Source organism: Dendrobates tinctorius, unplaced genomic scaffold (genome assembly GCF_039654945.1).
Source record: "Dendrobates tinctorius isolate UK_male_01 unplaced genomic scaffold, ASM3965494v1 ptg000138l, whole genome shotgun sequence".
Lineage (NCBI taxonomy): Eukaryota > Metazoa > Chordata > Amphibia > Anura > Dendrobatidae > Dendrobates > Dendrobates tinctorius.
The window spans coordinates 23,169,815-23,194,899 of NW_027361806.1; the positions used below are offsets into that span (position 1 = coordinate 23,169,815).

The 25,085-nt window shown below is 44.7% G+C and overlaps 1 protein-coding gene across 2 annotated transcripts in view; it reads left to right on the plus strand.

Moving 5' to 3' along the window:
* Nucleotides 1–18,649, plus strand: part of DNAJB4 (DnaJ heat shock protein family (Hsp40) member B4) — a 39,864-nt gene extending 21,215 nt beyond the window's left edge. For both annotated transcript variants that reach the window (XM_073544860.1, XM_073544861.1), the window contains exons 2-3: nt 4,845–5,416; nt 14,047–18,649. In XM_073544860.1, the coding sequence (XP_073400961.1) occupies nt 4,845–5,416; nt 14,047–14,280 (806 nt within the window). In that variant the 3' untranslated portion in view covers nt 14,281–18,649. The remainder of the gene's footprint in view (nt 1–4,844; nt 5,417–14,046) is intronic.
* The last annotated feature ends 6,436 nt before the right edge of the window (nt 18,650–25,085 follow it).

Here is a 25,085-nt window from a genome sequence, read left to right on the forward strand (position 1 = left end):
GTTGTTATATTAAGGGGTTAATTCGTTTTTAAAAAATGCGTGGGCTTCCCGTTGCCCTGTAGAGGTGGCGAATGGGTTAATCTAACAAAGGGTTAATGTCACCTTAGAATCGAATGGTGACATTAACCCTTTGTTAGATTAACCCACTCGCCACCAATATAGGGCAATGGGAAGCCCATGCATTTTTTAACAAAGAATTAACCCCTTAAAATAACAACTACAACTCCCAAATTTTGTACACAATCCCTCATCTAATTATTAGTCAAGGACATATAAAAAAACATGAAATGAAATACTTTACTGAATGTAAACCATGGGTCATTTCATGTCGGGTTGGGGAATGATTTGATAGAAGCCGGCAATTGAATAAGCGGCTATTCTGCTATGAAGAACTCTGTGAAATATATATATATATATATGTTTGTCACAATGACATGTATGTATATATATATATATATATATATATATATATATATATATACAGTGTTGGCCAAAAGTATTGACACCCCTGCAATTCTGTCAGATAATACTCCGTTTCTTCCTGAAAATGATTGCAAACACAAATTCTTTGTTAATATTATCTTCATTTAATTTGTCTTAAATGAAAAAAACACAAAAAGAATTGTCCTAAAGCCAAATTGGATATAATTCCACACCAAACATAAAAAAGAGGGTGGACAAAAGTATTGGCACTGTTCGAAAAATCATTTGATGCTTCTCTAATTTGTGTAATTAACAGCACCTGTAACTTACCTGTGGCCCCTAACAGGTGTTGGCAATAACTAAATCACACTTGCAGCCAGTTGACATGGATTAAAGTTGACTCAACCTCTGTCCTGTGTCCTTGTGTGTACCACATTGAGCATGGAGAAAAGAAAGAAGACCAAAGAACTGTCTGAGGACTTGAGAAACCAAATTGTGAGGAAGCATGAGCAATCTCAAGGCTACAAGTCCATCTCCAAAGACCTGAATGTTCCTGTGTCCACCGTGCGGTGTCATCAAGAAGTGTAAAGCCCATGGCACTGTGGCTAACCTCCCTAGATGTGGACGGAAAAGAAAAATTGACAAGAGATTTCAGCGCAAGATTGTGCGGATGTTGGATAAAGAACCTCGACTAACATCCAAACAAGTTCAAGCTGCCCCGCAGTCCGAGGGTACAACAGTGTCAACCCGTACTATCCGTCAGCATCTGAATGAAAAGGGACTGTATGGTAGGAGACCCAGGAAGACCCCACTTCTTACCCCGAGACATAAAAAAGCCAGGCTGGAGTTTGCCAAAACTTACCTGAAAAAGCCTAAAACATTTTAGAAGAATGTTCTCTGGTCAGATGAGACAAAAGTAGAGCTTTTTGGGCAAAGGCATCAACATAGAGTTTACAGGAGAAAAAAAGAAGCATTCAAAGAAAAGAACATGGTCCCTACAGTGAAACATGGCGGAGGTTCCCTGATGTTTTGGGGTTGCTTTGCTGCCTCTGGCACTGGACTGCTTGACCGTGTGCATGGCATTATGAAGTCTGAAGACTACCAACAAATTTTGCAGCATAATGTAGGGCCCAGTGTGAGAAAGCTGGGTCTCCCTCAGAGGTCATGCGTCTTCCAGCAGGACAATGACCCAAAACACACTTCAAAAAGCACTAGAAAATGGTTTGAGAGAAAGCACTGGAGACTTCTAAGGTGGCCAGCAATGAGTCCAGACCTGAATCCCATAGAACACCTGTGGAGAGATCTAAAAATGGCAGTTTGGAGAAGGCACCCTTCAAATATCAGGGACCTGGAGCAGTTTGCCAAAGAAGAATGGTCTAAAATTCCAGCAGAGCATTGTAAGAAACTCATTGATGGTTACCGGAAGCGGTTGGTCGCAGTTATTTTGGCTAAAGGTTGTGCAACCAAGTATTAGGCTGAGGGTGCCAATACTTTTGTCTGGCCCATTTTTGGAGTTTTGTGTGAAATGATCAATGTTTTGCTTTTTGCTTCATTCTCTTTTGTGTTTTTTCATTTAAGACAAATTAAATGAAGATAATACCGAAGAATTTGTGTTTGCAATCATTTTCAGGAAGAAACTGAGTATTATCTGACAGAATTGCAGGGGTGTCAATACTTTTGGCCAACACTGTATGTGTGTATTCTAGGTGTATATATCTATTCTTTCGTTTCTTTATTAAACCTGTCAGTGTGAGTTTACTGTATAGCGCACTGAATTGTCGGCTTTTGTAAAAGACACCGGGTGCGTATTTCTCGCAAGTCACATGTGTGGTCCGTGTGTAATGCGTATTTTTTGCGCACCCATAGACTTGCATTGGCGTAGTACGCTGACAATCGCAGCATGCTGCGATTGGCACGGACCGTAGAATACGCCCGAGAAATATACGGCTGTTGGGAGCACACCCATGGAGAATCATTGGTCCGTGTGTAATGCGCGCTTTTAACGCCTCTCACTCGTCCGTATTCCTCGCTAGTGTGACCCCGGCCTTATAGGAAAACCCTTTTAAGTTTCTGGTATAAAAAAAAAAACTTGGGGCAAATTTACTATTTAACATGCAGCAGAATTCTGTCGGCATTCACGTTTATTAGGTGTTCGTGACTTAAAATGCACCAAATGATGCCAACATATTTGGCACAAAATAGAACAAATACGTAACCAAGAAGAGGAATAAAGTGAGAGAAAAGTGTGTGACATTAAATTTATCATCTCATCAGGCCTTGTGATGTATGTGCATCGAGTCTGATCCTAATAATAAACCTTCCCGCTCTGATGAAAGTGGCATTCCTATATTCTTCATTGCCATGGTTACTTTCATCATACTTTGATGCTGATTACTTTGTATTTTCATACCTTGTGTTCCATACTTGACACTTGTATTTCTGTAAGTTTGAGATGCAGAATGAGGGTGAGAACATAAGTAGCAATAAACACAATCGGGACAGCATGGGGTATGACATCTCTGATGTTATGCATTTAGAGGGACTGGTAAGCACATTTTTACATTTATCCCCCTGTGAAAATATTACCATTTTTTTAGCGATCCAATGTGCCGGTCATGAGAAATTCCGCGTGGATTGTCCATGTACTTGGGAGAAGCTCGGGTGCATTGCCGCCTCCAGTGCTTCCTGCAGCAGAGCCAGTCTTGCCTCTGACGTATTGCAGAACAGTGTCTATGTGTTTGCAAGTACATGCTCCCTGACTATGGACCCAAACCTTGCAGAGGTGGCCGGTAACCTAGACATCAAGTGGAAAACTATGAAATTAAATATACCTCTTGAATGGAGAGGATTTTAATAAGTAAATGGAATAGTTACTTGTTTTTACACGTACTTTGCAATTTTAACCATTTACAAACATGAGAAAACCCCTTTAAACAGGAGCTCTCACTGGATTTTTTTTTTTTAATTTTAACTGAGAACCGTCTCCAATTTTTGATCCTGGAACAGTTTTTCTTTTCCATTTGTGCCTCTCCCTTCCAAAACGATGCCTCCTGGTAATAATGGTGCAAAGACCATCTCTGTGGGCCAGCATCAGAAAAGAATCTGCAAAAACCCACAGAAAAGTTCTGTGGTACACGCCCCGTTGTTGAAGGGAAAATTTGCACCTTTATTACCGGGAAACTTAACTTTGGAACAAAAGAAAAACTGTTCTAGAATCAGTGGAGCAGCGGAAATTGGAGGATGTAAAATAAAAAAAAAATACAGTGAAAGGTCTTCTTTAAAGATGCTTTCAGTATTATGCTAATTTCTGACTCAGAATGCTGCAATGATGGCGTAAATGAGCTCTCCTGGCATGCTGGGAGTTGTAGCTTTGCAACTGTTGACAAGTTATACATTTCCCAATATGTAGCATATCCGACTTCAAAGTTCAGGTCAGATGTCTCCACATTCCCGCAGCGATCAGAAGTTTTCTGAATACATACTTGCAATGTGAGTGTGTGAGTACAAGGGGCACTAAACGCCCATACACATTAGAAAAAAATGGGCATAGCTCAACAATCTCTGCAGGACCTGCAGATATGCATGAAGACCACCTGACCCTCCCCCCCATACAGATAAGCAGAAGAAAGTGCATGTACACTAGCTTAAAATTAGGGAACCATCATGATGGCAATCACCGAATGAATGTGAAAAGCGCTCTCTCGTTGGTGATTGGATGGCTTATGCCTCCGTTAAAATGCATCATTATTGGTAGCACATCGTCCAGTGTAGCCAGGAGATGTGCTGCCGATAACACGATGCTGTAAGGGGGCATAACGATGGTACTAGTAATTGTTCTTGTCCAATCAGGGCTCGTGGGTTCATGTAAACAGACCAGTAAATAGGCAACATCAGCTTATATATACGGTATATAGTGGATCGGCGCCTGTTAACGGGTCCAAATCTGCCTATCTGAATGTACCTAGATGTGTCTCTCTCCATTGAAAACACGTTGGCTGAGTAGAGTGCTCATTGCTGTCAGCTGAATGAATGTTGAGCCGACGGCCATCTCATGTGCATCGCCACATTCGGGAGACTCTAGTGCGTGCAAAGAACACCTGATGGGAGCTGTCGGGTGAAAGAAGGATAGTGAATATTGGATTTCAACATGTCCGATCTTTGGTCCACCCAGGAGTTAAGCCCATGTCTCTTTTCTCACTCAAAAACATGAACGCTCAACCTATTGTGCACGTTTCTATACGGGAATATCTGTTTCCCAAATGTTGGTCACTACTGCCTCTATCCGCCCATCCTGTGATTATTTTCACCCAATTTCTTTGAGCAGAGTTTGACCTTTGCTTTATTGGGAAGAGTCAAGAAATGACATTATATCAAGATCCTGTTAGAAACTTGCAATAATGTTTTTCTATAATTAATTCTAGGTCTTAAAGGAGGACCCGGGGCACAAAATGGACACGGGGGAAACTTCCACTACACGTTTCATGGAGATCCACACGCCACTTTTGCTGCATTTTTCGGTGGAGCAAACCCATTTGAAATCTTCTTCGGAAGACGAATGCCTGGAGGTCGGGACGACGAGGACATGGAGTTGGATGGTGATCCATTCAGCTCATTTTCTAGCTTTGGCATGAATGGGTTTCCAAGAGAAAAGAACCAGGTTGGTCAGATCCGACGCAAACAGGACCCACCTATAATTCACGAGCTGAAAGTGTCTCTAGAGGAAATATACCATGGATGCACTAAAAGAATGAGAATCGCCAGGAAGAGGATGAATCCTGACGGAAGAACAGCACGGACTGAGGATAAGATCCTGACCATCGAGATAAAGAAAGGATGGAAAGAAGGCACCAAAATCACATTCCCCAAAGAGGGAGACGAGGCGCCCATGACCATTCCAGCCGATGTAGTATTTGTCATAAAGGACAAGCCCCATGCACATTTTAAGAGGGACGGCTCGAACATTGTGTGCCCTTTACAGATCAGCCTGCGAGAGGTATGAATTATGGTTGCCACTATGTTAGTTATAACTCTTCTGTCTAGACTTTGTTTTATCGGAGTGAGGACTGTGACTTTTTCAGGGAACAGACTTGATCATAGGGAAATTTTTGCATGATACTAATCTGATGCCACGGTTCCCTATTATATACAGGGGGTCTCCAAGATACAGACTAGCGCATTACATTGGTACTGTCAAAAGTTTCTCACATTTTACCAAAAGGCAAACCGTTCTGGAGGAGGTTTGGAGCGCACTTCTCCAAAGTTCGGGACCTACTGTATACAGTGATCCCTCCTGCCAGAGCTCGTAGTGCACAAACGACAGATGTTGCAGACACAGGATAGGAAGTAGTCCAGATAAATTGACTTTAAGAAGTAATATCCTGAAAATGATCTTAAAAAAAATATAGATGACAGGCTCGTAATATGGGGGTAACATTGGACACAATGGTCCTTCTATTGCCTTATGTGTTGTCTACAGCCGTACGTTGTAACATAAGTGAATCGCTATCTTGTGGGGGACTAAGTCTTGAATCGAAGGGTCTGAAATGAAAAAATATCACATGAAGCAGCGGACGCAGTGAGGGAATGCTCGAGGGCTGGCCATTTGCTCACTCGGTCACACAAAGACTTGCTTCTCTGGATAGAATAAGTCTGTTTTGCACATACAGACGTCTTGTGTGCAGTCACCGTCCATCGTGCAGTCACGTCCGCTCCAACCACCAGTAAAATCAGGGGCTCATTGATGACTGCAGAACTGGTTTTACTGGTTACGCTCTCAAAGTGTCACTGTTTGCATCTAATTTACATTTTTTTTATATGTATGCAGTGAGAAGTTGTACCACATGATCCTAATAGAGGATGTCAAACATGTTTGCATGTGAGATAATATAATAATAAATTTTATTTCTATAGTGCCGACATATTCCGCAGCACTTTACATTTCAGTGGGGATTTGTACAGACAATAGACATTACAGCATAACAATAATCACATAGATCATAACAGATACCAAGAGGAATGAGGGCCCTGCTCGCAAGCTTACAGTCTATGAGGAAAGAGGGAGACACGAAAGGTGGGTGGTAACAGCTGCCCTGATTGTATGGACCAGCCATAATGTTAAGTGTGTATCAGTACAGACACATAGGGCTAATGGATGCATAAAGCATGTGGGAACATGATGCAGGGAACCTGGTTATGGTAAAACTTTTGGCTGTGCCACCCAGGGATAGATTAGGTTAATGTGTTGAGGCGGTAGGCCAGTCTGAATAAATGTGTTTTCAGGGCACTCTTAAAATTGTGGGGATTGGGGACTAATCGTATTGACCTGGGAAGTGCATTCCAAAGAATTGGCGCAGCACGTGTAAAGTCTTGAAGACAGGAGTGGGAGGTTCTGACTATTGAGGATACTAACCTCAGGTCATCAGCAGAACGGAGGGCGCGGGTAGGGTGGTAGACTGAAACAAGGGAGGAGATGTAGGGTGGTGCTGAGCCATGGAGGGCTTTGTGGGTGAGGGTAATAAGTTTATACTGAATTCTGGAGTGGATGGGTAGCCAGTGAAATGACTGGCACAAGGTAGAGGCATCGGTGTAACGATTGGCGAGGAATATGATCCTGGCAGCAGCATTCAAATCATAGAATCATAGAATCGTAGAGTTGGAAGGGACCTCCTGGGCCATCTGGTCCAACCCCCTGCTCAAAGCAGGATTCGCTAAAACATCCCAGTTAGATGTCTGTCCAGCCTCTGTTTGAAGACTTCCATTGAAGGAGAACTCACCACTTCTCGTGGCAGCCTGTTCCACTCATTGATCACTCTGTCAAAAAGTTTTTTCCAATATCTAATCTGTGTCTCCTCCCATTCAGCTTCATCCCATTGCTTCTAGTCTTTCCTTGTGCAAATGAGAATAAAGTTGATCCTTCTACAATGTGACAGCCCTTTAGATATTTGTAGACAGCTATTAAGTCTCCTCTCAGTCTTCTCTTTTGCAAACTAAACATTCCCAAATCCTGCAACCTTTCCTCATAAGACAGGGTTTGCAGACCGGTCACCATTCTGGTCGCTCTTTTCTGAACTTGCTCCAGTTTGTTGATGTCTTTTTTAAAATGTGGTGCCCAAAATTGGACACAATATTCCAGATGAGGTCTGACCAAAGAGGAGTAGAGGGAAATAATTACTTCACGTGATCTAGACTGTATGCTTCTGTTAATACATCCTAGAATTGCATTTGCCTTTTTTGCTGCTGCATCACACTGTTGACTCATATTCAGTCTGTGATCTATTAGTATACCCAAGTCTTTTTCACATGTGCTGTCACTTAGCCCTATTCCTCCCATTCTATATATGCTTTTTTCATTTTTATTGCCCAGATGTAGTACTTTGCATTTCTCCCTGTTAAAAACCATTCTGTTAGTTGCTGCCCACTTCTCCAGTTTATTTAAATCTTTTTGAATCCTCTCTCTCTCTTCTCTAGTATTAGCTATCCCTCCTAGCTTTGTGTCATCAGCAAATTTAATCAGTTTACCCTCAATTCCTTCATCTAAATCGTTGATAAAGATGTTGAACAATACAGGGCCCAGGATAGAGCCCTGTGGTACCCCACTTGAGACATTCTTCCAACTGGATGTACAGCCATTTACGACCACTCTTTGGGTCCGATCACTAAGCCAGTTATGAATCCACCTAACAGTTGCCTTGTCCATTCCATACTTAGTCATTTTTTCAATAAGGATTGTATGAGAGACTTTGTCAAATGCTTTGCTGAAGTCAAGATATACTATATCTACAGCATTTCCTTGATCCACCCAATCAGTAATACCGTCATAGAAGGAAATTAAATTAGTCTGACATGACTTATTAGTTACAAACCCATGCTGACTCTGTTTAATCACTTCATTCTTATCCAGGTATTGACATACATGTTGTTTAATAATTTGTTCAAAGATCTTTCCTGGTATAGAAGTCAGACTCACCGGCCTATAGTTGCCTGGGTCCACCTTCTTCCCCTTTTTGAAGATAGGAACAACATTTGCTCTTCTCCAGTCTTCTGGCACATCTCCTGTTCTCCAAGAATTTTCAAAGATTATGGAGAGGGGTTCAAAAATTTCTTCTGCTATCTCCTTCAGTACTCTGGGGTGTAATTCATCTGGACCTGGAGACTTGAATTCATTTAGGTTAGCTAAGTGTTTCCTCACTATCTTTCTGTTTATAGATATCCTGGATTCTTCTATTCCCTTAATAGGACAGTGAATAACAGTTGATGTTACATTTCCTTTCTGAGAGAAAACAGATGCAAAATAGGAATTTAAAAGTTCAGCTTTCTCAACATCCTGTCTTACCATTTCATCATTTTCATCCTGTAAAAATCCTATAGCATCTTTGACTTTTCTTTTACTTTTGACATATCCCCAAAATCCTTTATTATTGCTTTTGACATCTCTTGCAAGCCTCAATTCATTTTCAGCTTTAGATAATCTGATTTGTGCCCTGCAGGTTCTGCAGACAGCATTATATTCTTCTTTAGATATGCCTCCCTCTTTCCATTTTATAAACATTTTTTTCTTCCTTTTTAGCATGTGCTTAATTTCTGTGTTCATCCATCCTGGTTTCCTTAAATGCTTCCTATTCTTCCCTCTTTTCAGAATTGTTAACAACTGTGCTTTGAGAATTTCATTTTTCAAGATTTCCCATCCTTCCTGGACATTTTTGTCTTTAAGGATATCCAGCCATTGGATCCCTCCAATTCTCTTTCTGAATCCCTTAAAATCTGCCTTTCTGAAATCTAACCTTGACGTCTGAGTCTTCACAGGTCTTCCGCAGTTATCCAAAATTCTAAAATAGCATGGTCGCTACCTCCTAGGGTCCCAGCCACTTTTACCTCCTCAACCATTTCCTCCCTGTTTATAAGGATTAGATCCAAGGTAGCAGTTCCCCTTGTTTTCTCCTTTACCTTTTGGAAGATAAAGTTGTCAGCAAGAGAGGATAAGAATTTCCTTGACCTGTTAGTTTTGCCTGAGAGAGATTCCCAACAAATGTCTGGATAGTTGAAATCTCCCATGACAACTATGTCATATTTTTTGGAGAACTTGGCCATTTGATGCATAAAGAGTTCATCCATATCTTCAGCTTGCACAGGCGGCCTGTAGTAAATGCCTACAATGGTGTCCTTTCCATTGTTCTGTCCTTGTATTCTTACCCAAACAGTTTCCACAGAACTCCCAGTCTCTGAAGCTTCAATCTCTGTGCAGATATACGTGTTTCTAACATACAATGCGACACCCCCTCCTCGTTTATCAAGTCTGTTTCTTGCAAATAAGTTGTATCCTTCTAGTCTTGTATTCCAATCATGTGTATTGTCCCACCAAGTTTCAGTGATTCCAATGACATCATATTTCTTTTCCTGTGTTAGTAGTTCCAATTCTCCTTGTTTGTTGCCCATGCTTTGTGCATTAGTATAGAAACATTTTAGTTTGTGATTGGTTTCTCTTTCTCCAATATTTTTATTAATTAGATTCTTTCGTCTTTGTTCTTCCTTTCCACTTCTAATAGCAGAGTTCTCAATAGCATTTGTCAGGTGTATGGCTTTTTCTGGTCTTTTGCTTCCCTTCCCATGTTGTTCTAGTTTAAAGCTCTCCTTACAAGTGTAGCAAGGCGACTTCCAAATACCTGCTTTCCAGTCTTCGTAAGGTGCACCCCATCTCTAGCAAGTAGTCCATCGTATAAGTAGTTCACTCCGTGATCCAGAAATCCAAATCGTTGCTGATGGCACCATCGACGTAGCCAGTTGTTCACCTGCAGAATCTTATTCCACCTCCTTGTTCCATGGCCATCCACTGGGAGGATGGAAGAGAAGACCACCTGCGCTCCCAGTTCTTTCACTTTCTTGCCTAAGTCTTCAAAGTCTCTTCAAGATAGATTGGAGGGGGAGAGTTTGGTAAGAGGGAGACCGATTAGAAGAGAGTTACAATAGTCGAGACGAGAATGAATAAGAGAAACAGTCAGCGTTTTTGCAGAGTCAAAAGTAAGAAAAGGTCGAATTCTAGAAATGTTTTTGAGGTGCAGATAACAAGAGCGAGCCAGTGATCGGATGTGGGGGACAAATGAAAGCTCGGAGTCAAGTATGACCCCAAGACAGCGGGCATGTTGCTGGGGAGTAATAGTGGAACCACACACGGAAATGGCAATGTCGGGTATAGGTACATTAGTAGAGGGAGGAAACACAAGGAGTTAAGTCTTTGACAGGTTCAGTTTCAGATATAGTGAGGACATAATGTTAGACACAGCGTTTAGACAATTGCCGGTGTTTTCTAGAAAGGCTGGAGAGATGTCAGGAGAAGAAGCGTATAATTGGGTGTCGTCAGCATAGAGATGGTACTGGAAACCAAATCTACTGATTGTTTGACCAATAGGGGCAGTGTACAAGGAGAAGAGGAGGGGGCCTAGAACTGATCCTTGAGGATCTCTGTATACAGAACATTATACCTGAACCCAGAGGTGTAGCTAGGGGTTCAGCTCAGGGGAGCAAAATATCTGAGTGGCCCCTAACCGGTAACCCTGATTACTATGGTGTCACGTCCTAATATTGGATGTAGGAGAACCAAAGACATACTGATAGGGAATTTAGATTGTGAGCCCCATCGGGGACAGTGATGAAAATGCATGCAAACTGTAGAGCGCTGCGGAATATGTTAGCGCTATATAAAAATAAAGATTATTAAATAAAGATTATTAACCTCAGCAGATGACCGGGCTGTTACTGAAATAAATCACTATGCAAAGATCAACACTGATATTGCCACCATATAGTGCCCACATAGTGGTAGATACCGGATCTGCCGAACATGTAATAGGTCACAGTACAGTTATAGATTGTGACTTACAGCTGACGTTCTTTTTGTTGGAGTCGATCACTTTTCCCATCTGGCCCAGACCGACATGGCGACTTTGTCCAGCCAGGACTCGGCTGTAGAGATTACAGCACAGAGACATCTGACTTCTCACCTTTCCTGCACTGTCTCCATCTATCCCCAACCTGTACAAACTCCTCAACCTGCTGATACCCCAATACTGAGCCTCTTCTGCTGTATGTGTCCCTATTACTGCCCCTACTGTGTGGCACAATAACGGCTCCTCTTACTGCCCCATATTATAATGCCACCACTGTACCGCTTATAGTGTAATTAGGCTATGTAGCCATGTATGCAGAAAATTCCTGACTGAAAACCGGACTCCTTCCCAGAAAACGTGCATGTTTTTCCACGCGTTTTCCGTGTGTTTTTCGCGCGTTTTTTTCGCGTTTATGCATTTTTTTCCTGAACATCTCAGAATATAGTTAGAAATGCAGATTTTTTCTAGAAATTAATGAGCATGCTGCGTTTTTTACAGTGATGCATTTTTTTCGTGGAAAAAGCGCATCAATATGCACAAAAAGTGCGGAATTCATTAAAATGAATGGGATGCTTCTTGTAAGCGTTTAAGCGTTTTTGCCGGTAAAAACACTTAAAAAACTGCTTACGTGGGTACACAGCCTAAAACTCCTTTGTGCCCTCCAGATGGTAAAACAGACCTCTAGAACATATTAATGCCCTGTGCAAATGCCCTAGAAAACAGTGCCCACGTTTTGCCCCTAGAAAATAATGCCTTGTGTGCTACTTTGACAGTCACAATAACCAGAGTGCCCTTATAACAGTAGGTGCCCAGTTAACATTAATATTGTCCACTGAGACTTCCCCTGTACAATCCCCTCTACAGTCTGTCACAACTCCGTTATACACAGTATGATGTCACTACAGCTCCACTATAGACTGTATAATGCCCCGAAAACTATATGATGCCTCCACAGTAGTCTCCACACTATATAATGGCCTCTTAGTAGCCCCCACACTGTTTGATGGCTCCAAGACAGTACAATATTCCTACTGTAGCCCACACACTGTATGATGGCCCCCTCACTGTATGATGGTCCCTACAGTAGCCCCTAACCTGTATGATGGCCTACATAGTAGTCCAAACAGTATATTGTCCCCCTTATCAGCCCACACTCTGTAGGAGTGCCTCTTATCAGCTCCCACTCTGTAGGGGGGCTCCCTTATCAGCCCCCACTCTGTATTATGGCCCTGTTATCAGCCCCCACTCTCTAGGTGCCCCCCTTATTAGCCCACTCTCTGTAAGAGGGCCCTCTTATCAGCCCACACTCTGTAGGAGGGCCCCCTTATCAGCCCCCACTGTAGGAGGGCCCCCTTATCAGCCCCCACTGTAGGAGGGCCCCCTTATCAGCCCCCACTGTAGGAGAGCCCCCTTATCAGCCCCCACTGTAGGAGGGCCCCCTTATCAGCCCCCACTGTAGGAGGGCCCCCTTATCAGCCCCCACTGTAGGAGGGCCCCCTTATCAGCCCCCACTGTAGGAGGGCCCCCTTATCAGCCCCCACTGTAGGAGAGCCCCCTTATCAGCCGCCACTGCTGGAAGAATGCCCTCTTATCAGCCCCCCACTCTGTAGGAGGGCCCCCTTATCAGCCCCCACTGTAGGAGAGCCCCCTTATCAGCCCCCACTCTGTTGGAGGGCCCTCTTTTCAGCCCCCACTCTGTTGGAGAGCCCCCTTATCAGCCCCCACTGCTGGAGGAATGCCCTCTTATCAGCCCCCCACTCTGTAGGAGGGCCCCCTTATCAGCCCCCACTGTAGGAGAGCCCCCTTATCAGCCCCCACTCTGTTGGAGGGCCCTCTTTTCAGCCCCCTCTCTGTAGGAGAGCCCCCTTATCAGCCCCCACTGCTGGAGGAATGCCCTCTTATCAGCCCCCCACTCTGTAGGAGGGCCCCCTTATCAGCCCACACTCCGTTGGAGGGCCCTCTTTTCAGCCCCCACTCTGTAGGAGGGCACCACTCTGTAGGGGGGCCCTGTGACTAAAAGTAGCAATTCTGGCATTTCGATTTTAACATTCAGGTTAAATAATGTCATATTTTATTTTATTGGGAAAGGGATGATACAACAGACTTTTATTCATAGTTTCTTAATATTATTTAAAGCTTTTTTTACCCCTCCTGTAGGGATTAGAACCTGCAATATTTTTGTCGTTTGTACTTTATATACTTAGTTATTCTTGTGTACAGTAAAATTTGTGCTCTCTCATGAAGTCCAGTCACCGGCTTGGCTGTTAGCAGCACAAAGATGGCCACTATGTGGGGGGCTTAAGCAGGCCATCAATTGCAATAACGATCTTTCGGCAGCCCGCTATTGCTTTGTGAGGGGTGAGGAGGATGATGATGGCATTTTAAATAATGCAATCCATTTGGCATGCCAATTCAGGAGGCCAAGATCTTGCACAGCTGCACCGAGGAAAAAATAAAGAATTTATGGCAGCTGTAATGTGCAAAGGATAAGACGTAAGATTAGTCCGTCACTAGGACCCTTTCAGTTAGGAGGGTTGTTCCATCAGAGATGACCAGCATCTCGGGGCATTGAGCTGGTTATCCCAGGTCCCACAGCTGATGTAGGAAGCCAGCGATGAAATATTACATGGCGGCCACTGAGACCTATGTCCATACATAACACTTGGAAGGTTCGAGTCCGCCAGATCGGGAACTTGTGTATTCAGTGCTTGCAGTTTATGTAACGTGTTTTCTCTTTTTCCAGGCTTTGTGTGGCTGCTCCATCACTGTGCCCACCTTGGACGGCCGCAACATCCCCATGAATATAAATGAAGTTATTAAGCCGGGAATGAGACGAAGGATTATTGGGTACGGACTCCCTTTTCCAAAAAGCCCTGATCAACATGGAGATCTTCTGGTCGAGTTCGAGGTCATTTTCCCAGACAGCATTCCACAGTCGTCAAAGGAGATCCTGAAACGGCACCTGCCTGCGTCCTAGAGGACGCCAAAAGCACCAAGTGGTCTCCGAACAAACTCCATAATCCTAGAGCGTACGGCCAGCCGTCCATCCGCACCACCCCAGTGTCTGGACTGCTGTATGTGTGCAGTATATAACCCTGCGGAGGAAGTTTTCTGCTGTTGCCATTTTTGGGGGGTTTCACAGGCTTACTAATGACGGCTGTTTACTGTAGGAGCATTTCTGTTATTGCGCAGCTGGTCATTATATCAAGAAGCTTGCAAGTAGTATAATGGTGATGACGCGAACCCTGTGTAGCGGTAGTTCTTATATATTAGATTGTCGGTATATTCAGCATCCGGCCTTCATCTTGCACGGCCTTAAACAAGCGTCGGTGTGAGTTTCAGAGCTTTGCGCATTTATCGAATAAGGAACTAATTCAGATATAACCCATTTATAGGCCTGTAAGAAGTTCACCAAGGGGCGTGAGTGACCGCAACCTTGTGTAACGTGCCAGACGTTCCCTGGCTTGTGATTCCTCTCAGGGCGGCTTTGCTTCAGATGAGGCGCTTGACTTGAACATAACAGATACGCCATATTTACTGTCTCTTTGTACTCTTTTGGTCCAAATTTCTACTTCTGTGCACCTTCTTCACTACAAGACTCTAATGCACTCTAGTGACTGTCCGATCGTCCGGACCTCTCACTCCAGGTTGGCTCCTCTGCTGCAGGTGCCCCACTTTCTGCCACTTATTGCTCCAGCAAGCCTCTGTACACACTTGCCTCTCAGGCTCTTCTCTCTGGATCACTCTTCACTTTTACAATGGTCACCCAGGGCTATAACTCACGGGGCATTTAGCCTGTGAGCTTGAAGCCGCGGACAGTCACCACTCGTCTGCCAACTATGTCATCCCTCTGTCTTTTTTGCCACTGACCATGTCAGGTCTCTCTTCAACCTTGACTCTTGTCTTTCCACAGGGAGGGTTGCTACTAGAGCAGTGTCTTCCCCCTTTCCTTACAGGCAGACCAGGTTGCCTCCTCCGGGGCAATCTGTCCTATGTAATATACCGTATCGGGCAGTAGCTACGAGACCTGGACTGTATCTGCTCGTGTAGCTTCTCTCCGCTCCACCAGCTCTCTGCAACTGACCTATAATGAATGGAAACCGGCCCCCAAATAATATAAGCTATCCTCTTCTCACCTGAGCAACCTGCAAACCTAGCACCTAACTACCCATGCTGGCATGGCTCTGCAGACATGACACACACAATGCACGGAGCGTCAGTCTAGGCGGGGGCCGAAGAAACAGAATTAGAAGGTCAGTCTTCCTTGTAGGAGGGTTAGCAGGAAATTTCCATCCCTCTTACAGGCCTTTATACAAGTAGCAAATAACATTAGAAGTTAGACTTCCGACTGAATAAATGTGCAGTGTGGGGGTGCAGGATTATGGGGGAGTCAATCAATTGGTTCACAGGTATCGCATGTGTATGGCCAGAGTGCAAACAGCTGCTCTATGGGACAATGCGGGGTAACTTAAATGGGTAACTTAAAGGGGGACTCTGGTTTGTAGAGGGGGAGGGAGGCACTAAGCACTAATAATATCTTGTTATATGTAAAGGTCCCCAAAAAACTTAGATAGTGGGCACCCGACTACCCCATACACACACGCTCGGAAGTGAAAGGGGAGCGAGCTGCCACTAGACACCTCTGGCTGTGGAAAGGACCGGGTCGTGCTGCCTCATCCTTTCACGTTTTAGGGGAGAATCGGAGACCCCCATTTACTTTGATCAGTTGGTCCCAACGAAATTGGGAATTAGAATGAATCTAGTGTATGTGGTCCATAAATGTAGACATGGGGCCTCGCGGCGTTGGCCTTATCGTGGCCCACGTTTCTGTTAAAGGGATTGTTTGAAAAGCTCCCAATTCTGTGCTTCGTTTTGTCCATAGTACTGATTTAGTATTGCAGCATTAATGGAGCTGAGCTGCAAAATCAAGCGCAGTTCATGGACAAGAGGGCTGGATGGATTACAGGACCCCCCCCCTCCAGTCTCAGTTTTGGCTGTACCCCTTGAGCCTGTGAATTTCATCAGGAAAGGAGAACCATCTAATTGTCAGGGAAAGAAGGACAGGTCATGTTGAATTAGGCTTCTGGCATTGACTTCCATTCTGTCCATTTGGAATATATGCGCTCTGAGGTGAGTGTGCATATATATGTGGTGCCCATCTAGAAATACCATTGGTAGTGTTCTGGCGCTCAGCTCTCAGCTACTGAAACTGAATGGCCAGCTTTAGTATCCATTTTTATTGAAAGTGTAACTAAGGCTTTAATTTTTTTTATATGCTGCAGTCAATGTCGTAATTAGAGTCTGATAGGCCCCGATGCAAAATTTGGACCTGCCCCCCCCCTCTTATTCCCTTAGCATGTTGGCCCTTGTAGCCTTCTAAATGCTATGAAGACATAAGTGTTGCCCCCCTTCATTATGTTATAATGTCTCCCATCCTGTACTATTATACTCCATCCTGGGCCCCCTCCATGTATATATCCCCCAACCTTGTAGATATCCCCCATTCTGGGACGCTTGTCTCCTATCATGGTATATATGCCCCCTATTCTTGGACCCATCCTGGTATGTATGTCCCCTATCAATTCTGGGACGCTTCCTGGTATATACGTCCCCATCCTAGTATATATGTCTCCTATCGTGGTATGTATTGGACCCATCCTGGGGGGGGGACATATATACCACGCCCCCTATCCCTGGACCTATCCTGGTTTACATGTCCCCCATCTTCATATATATATATATATATATATATATATTCCCAATCCTTGTATATATATATCCTCTATCCTGGTATATATACCCCATGCTGGGCTCATCCTGGTATATATGTGATCTATCCTGGTAAATATATACACCATCCTGATATGTCACCCATCCTGGTATGTATGTCCCTTATTCTGGGCCACATCCTCACATCTTGGTATATATGCCCCCCATCCTTGACTCCTCCTAGTTTACATGTCCCCAAACCTAGTATATATGTAATAATAATAATCTTTATTTTTATATAGCGCTTTACAGTTTGCACACGTTATCATCACTGTCCCCGATGGGGCTCACAATCTAAATTCAGTATGTCTTTGGAATGTGGGAGGAAATCGGAGTGCCCGGAGGAAACCCACGTAAACACGGGGAGAACATACAAACTCCTTGCAGATGTTGTCCTTGGTGGGATTCGAACCCAGGACTCCAGCGCTGCAGTGCTATCCACTGAGCCACCGTGCTGCCTGTGTCTCTTATCCCTGGACCCATCCTGGTATATATGTCACCCATCTTGATATATGTCCCCTATCCAGGTACAGTATATATGTGATCCATCCTGGCATATACACACACACACACCCCATCCCCATTTATTTTTTATTTATTTTTCTCATTTATATAGCGCTATTAATTCCACAACACTTTACAGACATTATCATCGCTGTCTCCGCTGGGGCTCACAATCTACATTCCCTATCAGTCTTTGGAGTGTGTGGGGAAACCAGAGTACCCGGAGGAAACCCACGCAAACACGGGTAGAACATACAAAGTCCTTGCAGATGTTGTCCTTGGTGGGATTTGAACCCAGGACCCCTGCGCTGCAAGGCTACAGGGTATATGTGTCCCCCCATCCTGGTATATGTGTCCCCCATTCTGGTATATATCCCCCCATCCTGGTATATATCCCCCCATCCTGGTATGTGTGTCCCCCATTCTGATATATGTGCCCCATCCTGGTAAATATATATATCGTCCAATCGCTGTTGTTCTTTAACACATAAAACAAAATGATCCTTCTCACCTTCCTCCGCTCCCACGCCGTTCGGTGTCCTCTTCTTTAGCTGGCACAGAAGCCGGCAGCTGACTTCTGCGTGCAAGCCTCTGATTGTCCGGCAGATTGTATTGTGGTGCTGGGACGTGGCGGGTCTACACAACGTTCAAGTGGCTACAACATATATTAAAAAAGAACTTTTAAAAGTTTAGTTAAAGACATTCACGCACAGCTGTTGGACGCGTCAGGAATGTAATTACCTTTTTGCTCGCACTCAGGGACGTCATTCGCTCTGCTTGTAGCCCAAACTACCGACAACGGAGTCCAAACACCATGAAGTTCTGGCGGCTGCTGCTCCCGCTGTTCTGCACCCGTCGAATGCTCTTTCGCAGCAGAGTCATCGTGTTTCGGCTGATACAATGCACTTTACAATAGAAAAAATTATATATATATATATATTTTGTTACATGAGTAAAAGAAAGTTGTGGCCGTATCCTGCACCACGCTGGAGTATATGTCCCGGGTTCATAGGTGGAAGGGACTGAGAATGAATCTTCTGTGCCTTGTTTTATTAAAAGTCTTCGCTTTGTGACTGTTTTATTTCATTTATTTTCAGACTCCGAAGGTTTTTATAAGAGTATTGTATGTTTCATTGTTTTTCTTGTCAAGGACGGCAGATGCCGTAATATTAGTATCTCTATCTTACTGCAGTCATAATTCTGAAATCAGCGACCACAGACAGTGCTGAATAGGAAGGCTAGGTGTCGGAGTATAGGAGATTCTGAATTATTGGACTGCTCCTGAATAATAGAATAAATTTATAAAGGGATTGGGCAATGACGTCTGTTTGTTCATAGGACTGTCCATGGCGGCCATGTAACACTTCCTTTATATGGCTGGGTGGAATTTTCAAGTTTAAAGGGGTTGTCTACTTTGAAAAAATGCAGTAGAGACATTGTACAAAAATATACATATTTTTGTTTTTCTGCCCTGGAAGTGGTTAAGACTCGTTTCACACTAGCGTTTATACAACGCCGCTAAGCCCCGCCCCCTGCCGGCTCCCTGCCCACCCCATCCGGTCATCGCCGCCTACTATCGCACATGGACGCTTGCGATCTGCGCACCCTATCTTTAGCATAGGGTGCGTAGATCGTGCGCTAGTAGGATTTTGGCGTGCGCTGCACACTTTTGAAGGTGCGCCGTGCGCGCCTAAATGCAACATGCTGTGTTCGGCGCGCACGGGCGCACCTTCAAAAGTGTGCAGCGCACGCCAAAATCCTACTAGCGCACGGCCAGCGCACGATCTACGCACCCTATGCTAAAGATAGGATGCGCAGATCGCAAGCGTCCATGTGCGATAGTAGGCGGCGATGACCGGATGGGGCGGGCATGGAGCCGGCAGGGGGTGGGGCTTAGTGGCGCCGTGCGCTGCGTCGAATAAACGCTAGTGTGAAACTAGCCTTAGTTATTGGTTTCTCAGGACACAGGAAAGTAGGACCTTTCCCTTCCTGGTTGCGATGGCATCAGGTCAGGTGACTACTGCTTTAGTCCTTCTTCTTTGGCTGGGTCCTTCACTGGAGGAAGATCTGGCTAGTCCCGTGTTTGAGACTCTTAAATGAGGTTCCACGGACTTTATTTGCATATTCTTTGGTAATGTGACATGGTGATGACGTAATAGGTGGAGCACATCAATCAGGGAATTGGAAGAAGGACATGAACCGAGGAAGCGGCGTACGTACCGATTTTGATGTTGAAGGCACACCCCAACCTCTGCCTGGAAATGGACCATACTGAAGTAGACCACCCACTTTTAAGACCTTTTTTGGCACAGGATAGCTGAAAATTTTCTGAGATTTTACCTTGAAAATCAAGAGTCTCATAAAATCCAGGACTGTTGGCAACTATGAAGCTGTGACGCCGTATGGTGAGAAACCGGGAGGAGGAGAATAATGTAGGAGCCGAGACCACGTGATGTGGTGGCAGAGCGCAATAGGGGGCATGATGATCCAGAAGGGCCAGGACTTATAGGGTGGTCACCTGACCAGAAGAGCAGGAAGCGGAGAAGTTTCTTGTGTGTATAGCGACCAAAAACCAACAGCAAAAAGTGCTAGAAGTATTGACAATTTGTGATTAATGTATATTGGAGAAATGTATATTTTAGATACATATTTTCCTTTCAATGCAAATTTTTCAGAGTTGACAATCCCTTTAACATCTGATCCCTCGTTTTCAATACAAATATGGGTCTTATATCAATGCAATCTGCTGCTCGAGTCGTGAATACATTCCGTCCTTGCCTTCGTTTTGTCCTCATGAAGCCTTTCCGCCTCTGATCGTTGGATCTCTACCAGTTAAAGGTTCGCGCCTTATAAGGTTTCTGTTTACAGGATCCCAAGTAACACCCGGAAAATAGACAGACAGTGATGTATCTGCAGAGTATGTAATGCTGCACAGTCTCATCGCCAGGCTCCAGCGGATACGATAGTGCAGTTGTATCATGTATATGTCTGTCTATCTGACCATGGGCTGAGTGTGTGATTTTGGGAGTTTAGCTCTATTCATTTCAATTGAGCTGCAGTATCAGATACATCCTGTAGACAGGGGTGGCGCTGTTTCCAAAATAAAGCAGACGTTCTAACCAATGAGAACCTCTCTAAAGCTTCACTACTTTATTGACAAGTTTGAATGGATTTAGTTTTAGGACTGTGTCCTCTTGAGAACCTTGTCACACTTTTTCAGGATCCGTGTAGAGCAGAGATTAAACTTTTACATTACTTGTAAGTCTCTTGGTGTCTCATTACATTTCCATTCTTACCAAATGGCCCAGAGTTTCCAGGTCCTCCACTACCAATAATGTAATCCCACACTAAGGGTGTTTCCACGGTCAGGAAAAGCTGCGGATTGGACGCTGCATACAGCCGCAGCGTCCAGATGTTACAGCATAGTGGAGGGGATTTTATGAAATTATTCGTTCAAAGACGCAGGTGGCAGACCTGCGTATACGTACATGCGGCGCGTCTTTTTAGACCACAGTATGTCTATCTTGCGGACACGCTCTGTCTCCGCAAGATAAATAACAGTCTATGTATAGGGTGCAGGGATTCCGCATGTGTTCAATGAACACATGCGGAATCACCGCGCGTACAAAAGCCGGCAGCGCTTTGGGCGGAGCTGTGTCCAAAGAGCTGCCATTACGGAACGTGGAGACAAACCCAAAAGTGGGTGTTCTAGGTTAGGTCAGGGGCGTAGACATCCAGCCAGTGGGTCTCCGGAATTCCTGGGGCAGTTGGCAAGTACAGTATATATTTCATAATGTCTCGTAGTGCCAGTGCCTACATGCTGGATCACAGGTCACCCCCTTTTTGTGCCAACTTTATATTTTAAAATGCCACTAAATGATGATGGAAATTGTTAAAAAATGCTGCAAGGTGAAAAAGACGCCACAAATCTGTAGATGAATGCAATCATAATGGCCACCATACACATCACATAGATGTCGGGCAAACAATAATTTGTCCAACAGCGATCTCTCCTAAGGCCGGAGTCACACTGGCGAGGAATACGGCCGAGTGAGAGGCGCTAAAAGCACGCATTAGACACGGACCAATGATTCTCTATGGGGTCCCTCGCACCAGGCGTAAATTTCTCATCCGTATCCTACGCTCCGTGCCAATCGCAGCATGCTGCGATTGTCAGCGTACTACGCTCGTAGTACGCCAATGCAAGTCTATGGGTGCGCAAAAAATATAGATTACACACGGAACACACGTGTGACCTGCGAGCAATACTCAGGTCTTTTGGCTGGTGACAGGAAATGGGCCAATCCATCATCAGGAAGCCTAGACATGCAAATGAGCTCAAAAAGTGCTCCAGACATCCAGGAAGTACGCCTCCACGGAGTACGGCAGCAGCATGGCGTCCACTTACATAAATGTGGAGATGCTCATTGTCCTGGTGCAGGAGCGTCCCGAAATGTGGGACCCACGCGATGCAAATTATGCTAACCGGACAAGAAAGGAGGCGTCATGGAGGCGCATCTGTCGCCAGATGTACCATGACTTTGGTGACCGACCACGTGATGAGCAGCATAAAATTCGTAAGTGCAACGCAAAACATCATTAACCTTAGCGCGCAAGAAAAAAGGAATCTAGAATCAGCACCCCCCTTCCTGTGCATGTACTTTTAGCCTCATGAGGCCGTTACATTTGGATGTGACACGTGGCTTCACACAGCCATAATTAGGGGTTAGGCCACAAGCTCCTCATCCTCCTAGCCAAACAAATTATTTTAAGTGTAGCTAATGAGACCCTGTGTATCTGCCCATTTACATATGCCACCATGGGTAGAAAGCACACCCCAGAAGGCCCCATGCCTAGACTACTGGTAGAAAATGTGACCTCTCAAATATGTGAATTTTACAATATTTCCTGTCACATTGCAGTGGAAGATGTGATGAAACGCTGGCGAAGCATCCGGGACCAGTTCCGCCGGGAACGCCAGCAGCGGTCCAGGAGGGCGGATGTTGGATACGTAAAAAGGAAGTACATATACTATGACCGGCTGTCCTTCCTCGCCCCAATTCTGGATCTGAGACCGTAAGTACATACCTCACACCACATTACACAAATACTTTACAGGGACAAAAATATTGATGTATTTTTGGCTCTGTTCTATTTCATAACAGAACTCAATCCAACCTTACGGATCGAGGAACGGCCTCAGAGGCAGAGCCCATTATAGATCCTGTAGGGGATGAGGTGGCTGGTCCATCTCCCCCTACAAGAAGGATGGCTGAAGATGAGGCATCACAGGACAACACAATGGCTGGCCTACACACAACACCACCAGGACGGTCTGCTGCTGCCACCTCACCCATCCTGGAAGAGCCGGGCAACTTGAGCAGCAGCCCAACTGCCCAGATCAGGTCCTCCTCACAGGCTGCTCTAGCATCACGGCGAACAAGAAGGCGCCAGGTCACTATTCAAGAGAGCAGGACCAATGTGGACACAGGGGTGCTCAATTATTTGTCGAGAGTAACTACAGATGATGGGCAGGAGGCCTATGCACGTAGCCTCACCCTTTATCTCCGTGCCCTTACCCGTGAGGTCAGGCTCCGTATTAGGGGATGTATTCAGATCCTGCTTGATGCAAGCACCCCCCCCAATACCCCATATGAGGTTTTTGAATTTCTGGAGAGGTGGCAGCTCTCACCACAAAATCTAATGCGCATGAGACCATCCACACAGATGCTTGCTCAAGCAGGGTCCGAACAGCCCCTAATACGTGGCCCAACACCTCAACCCCTTCCTCCCCCTACCCAACCTTCTATTCCGCAGCCCCAAATGTCAGCCTCAAGCCAACCCCACCAATATGGCCACTTGTACCCACCCAGTGGTGGAGGCTGGTCCCAACCTGGTTGGGGACGATCTGGCTATCTTGGTGGGTATGAGCCACGTGCCTACCAGAGCCAACAAGAAGCCCCTCACCATCATCATTACTCTGGCCAGTATCCCCAACAGTCCCAGGAGGCAGGACAATTCCAGCATCATCGGCAACAGTATGGCCCCACACAGGGCGATGTTGGCCACAGTGTCCAGCAGCACCCACAGGCTGTTCTTCCACGTTCCCCTTCCCCAACCTATGAGGATTTTTGATTCTGATGGCGGGAGATGTCCAGTGAGTTTTAACTGGTGCTCCAAATAGAAAGGAAAAAACAGGTGTTCTCCATCACCAACATTTTGTACAGAATTTAACATTCTCATTTTTAAACAATGTTTTCCAAACATATGAAACAATCCATCATGACAGGCAAGGCTACCTCACGCCTTTCAGACAGATATTACATGTGTGTACAAAAGAGAATATTTCAACGCGCTATACTGTAAAATGAAAGGATGAAAATACACTATTCACTTGCTAAGGCCTAGGAAAGGCATGCTGGCCTTAGTGAAGTAGTCACCTTTTTTGGTAGCAATCTCTAGTAAAACTATTCAAGGCGACCAGCATTCAGAATATCACGCTCTCTCTATGTCTTAACAAGTGAGTTTTGTATTTTCATCCTTTCCAGTATAGCATGCTTAAATATTCTCTGTTCTACAGACAGGTAATATCTGTGTGAAAGATGTGAGGTAGCCTTGCCTGTCATGGTGGAATCTTTCTATGATTGGATAACATTATGAGGAAATGTGAGTGTTATCTTTTAGCATTTCTTTTGGTGATGGAGCTTACCTTTTTTTGGCAAATCTAGTTTAATCTAGTCATCTTTGTTGCTGTTTTGTTATGTAATGTTAATTTTACACCAAGTTAAAGAAGGCACAAAGGGTCATTTTGCCCATTGCCAAAATGTTCTTATGGCAATATTATGTTTGCCTTTAAGCAAACCAAAAAAAAAAAAGGCAAAACTAAAAATTTGTCTACTCTAGTTAACGACTCTGTGTGATTTTTCACAATCCCTCACAACATACTAACAGACACCAACCAATGCAATGAAACACTCATAGAATCATAAAGGCTTGAGTAATATATATTTAGACACAATTAAAGAAACAAATTATAACACAGACACAGCATGCTCTTGCCAAGAAGTTGCCCCCTCAGGTGAGATAAAGTAATTAGTGAAAATATCACGCACTTTTAGGCCAGAGAGCGGTCTACGTTGAGGGTTCATAGGTGGTCTCACCCTGCGCACATTGTCCGGCCTACGCACAACACCATCAGAGGAGGAACAGTCATGTATCCTGGTGAAGTTATGCAGAACAACACAGGCTTTCACAACTTCACTCACATTTTGCTCACTCAACTGAATGGCAGACTGGAGTACCCGCCATTTGGCACAAAGAATCCCAAAGGAACACTCCACCAGTCGCCGAGCACGTGATAGGCGCAAGTTAAAAATTCCGCGCCTGTGGTCAAGGTTGCGCCGGGGATATGGCCTCATGACATTGCGCGATAACTGAAAGGCCTCATCTGCCACAAGGACATAAGGGACTGATTCTTCAGGGAAGCCTGGTAGCTGGCGTGGTGGTGGT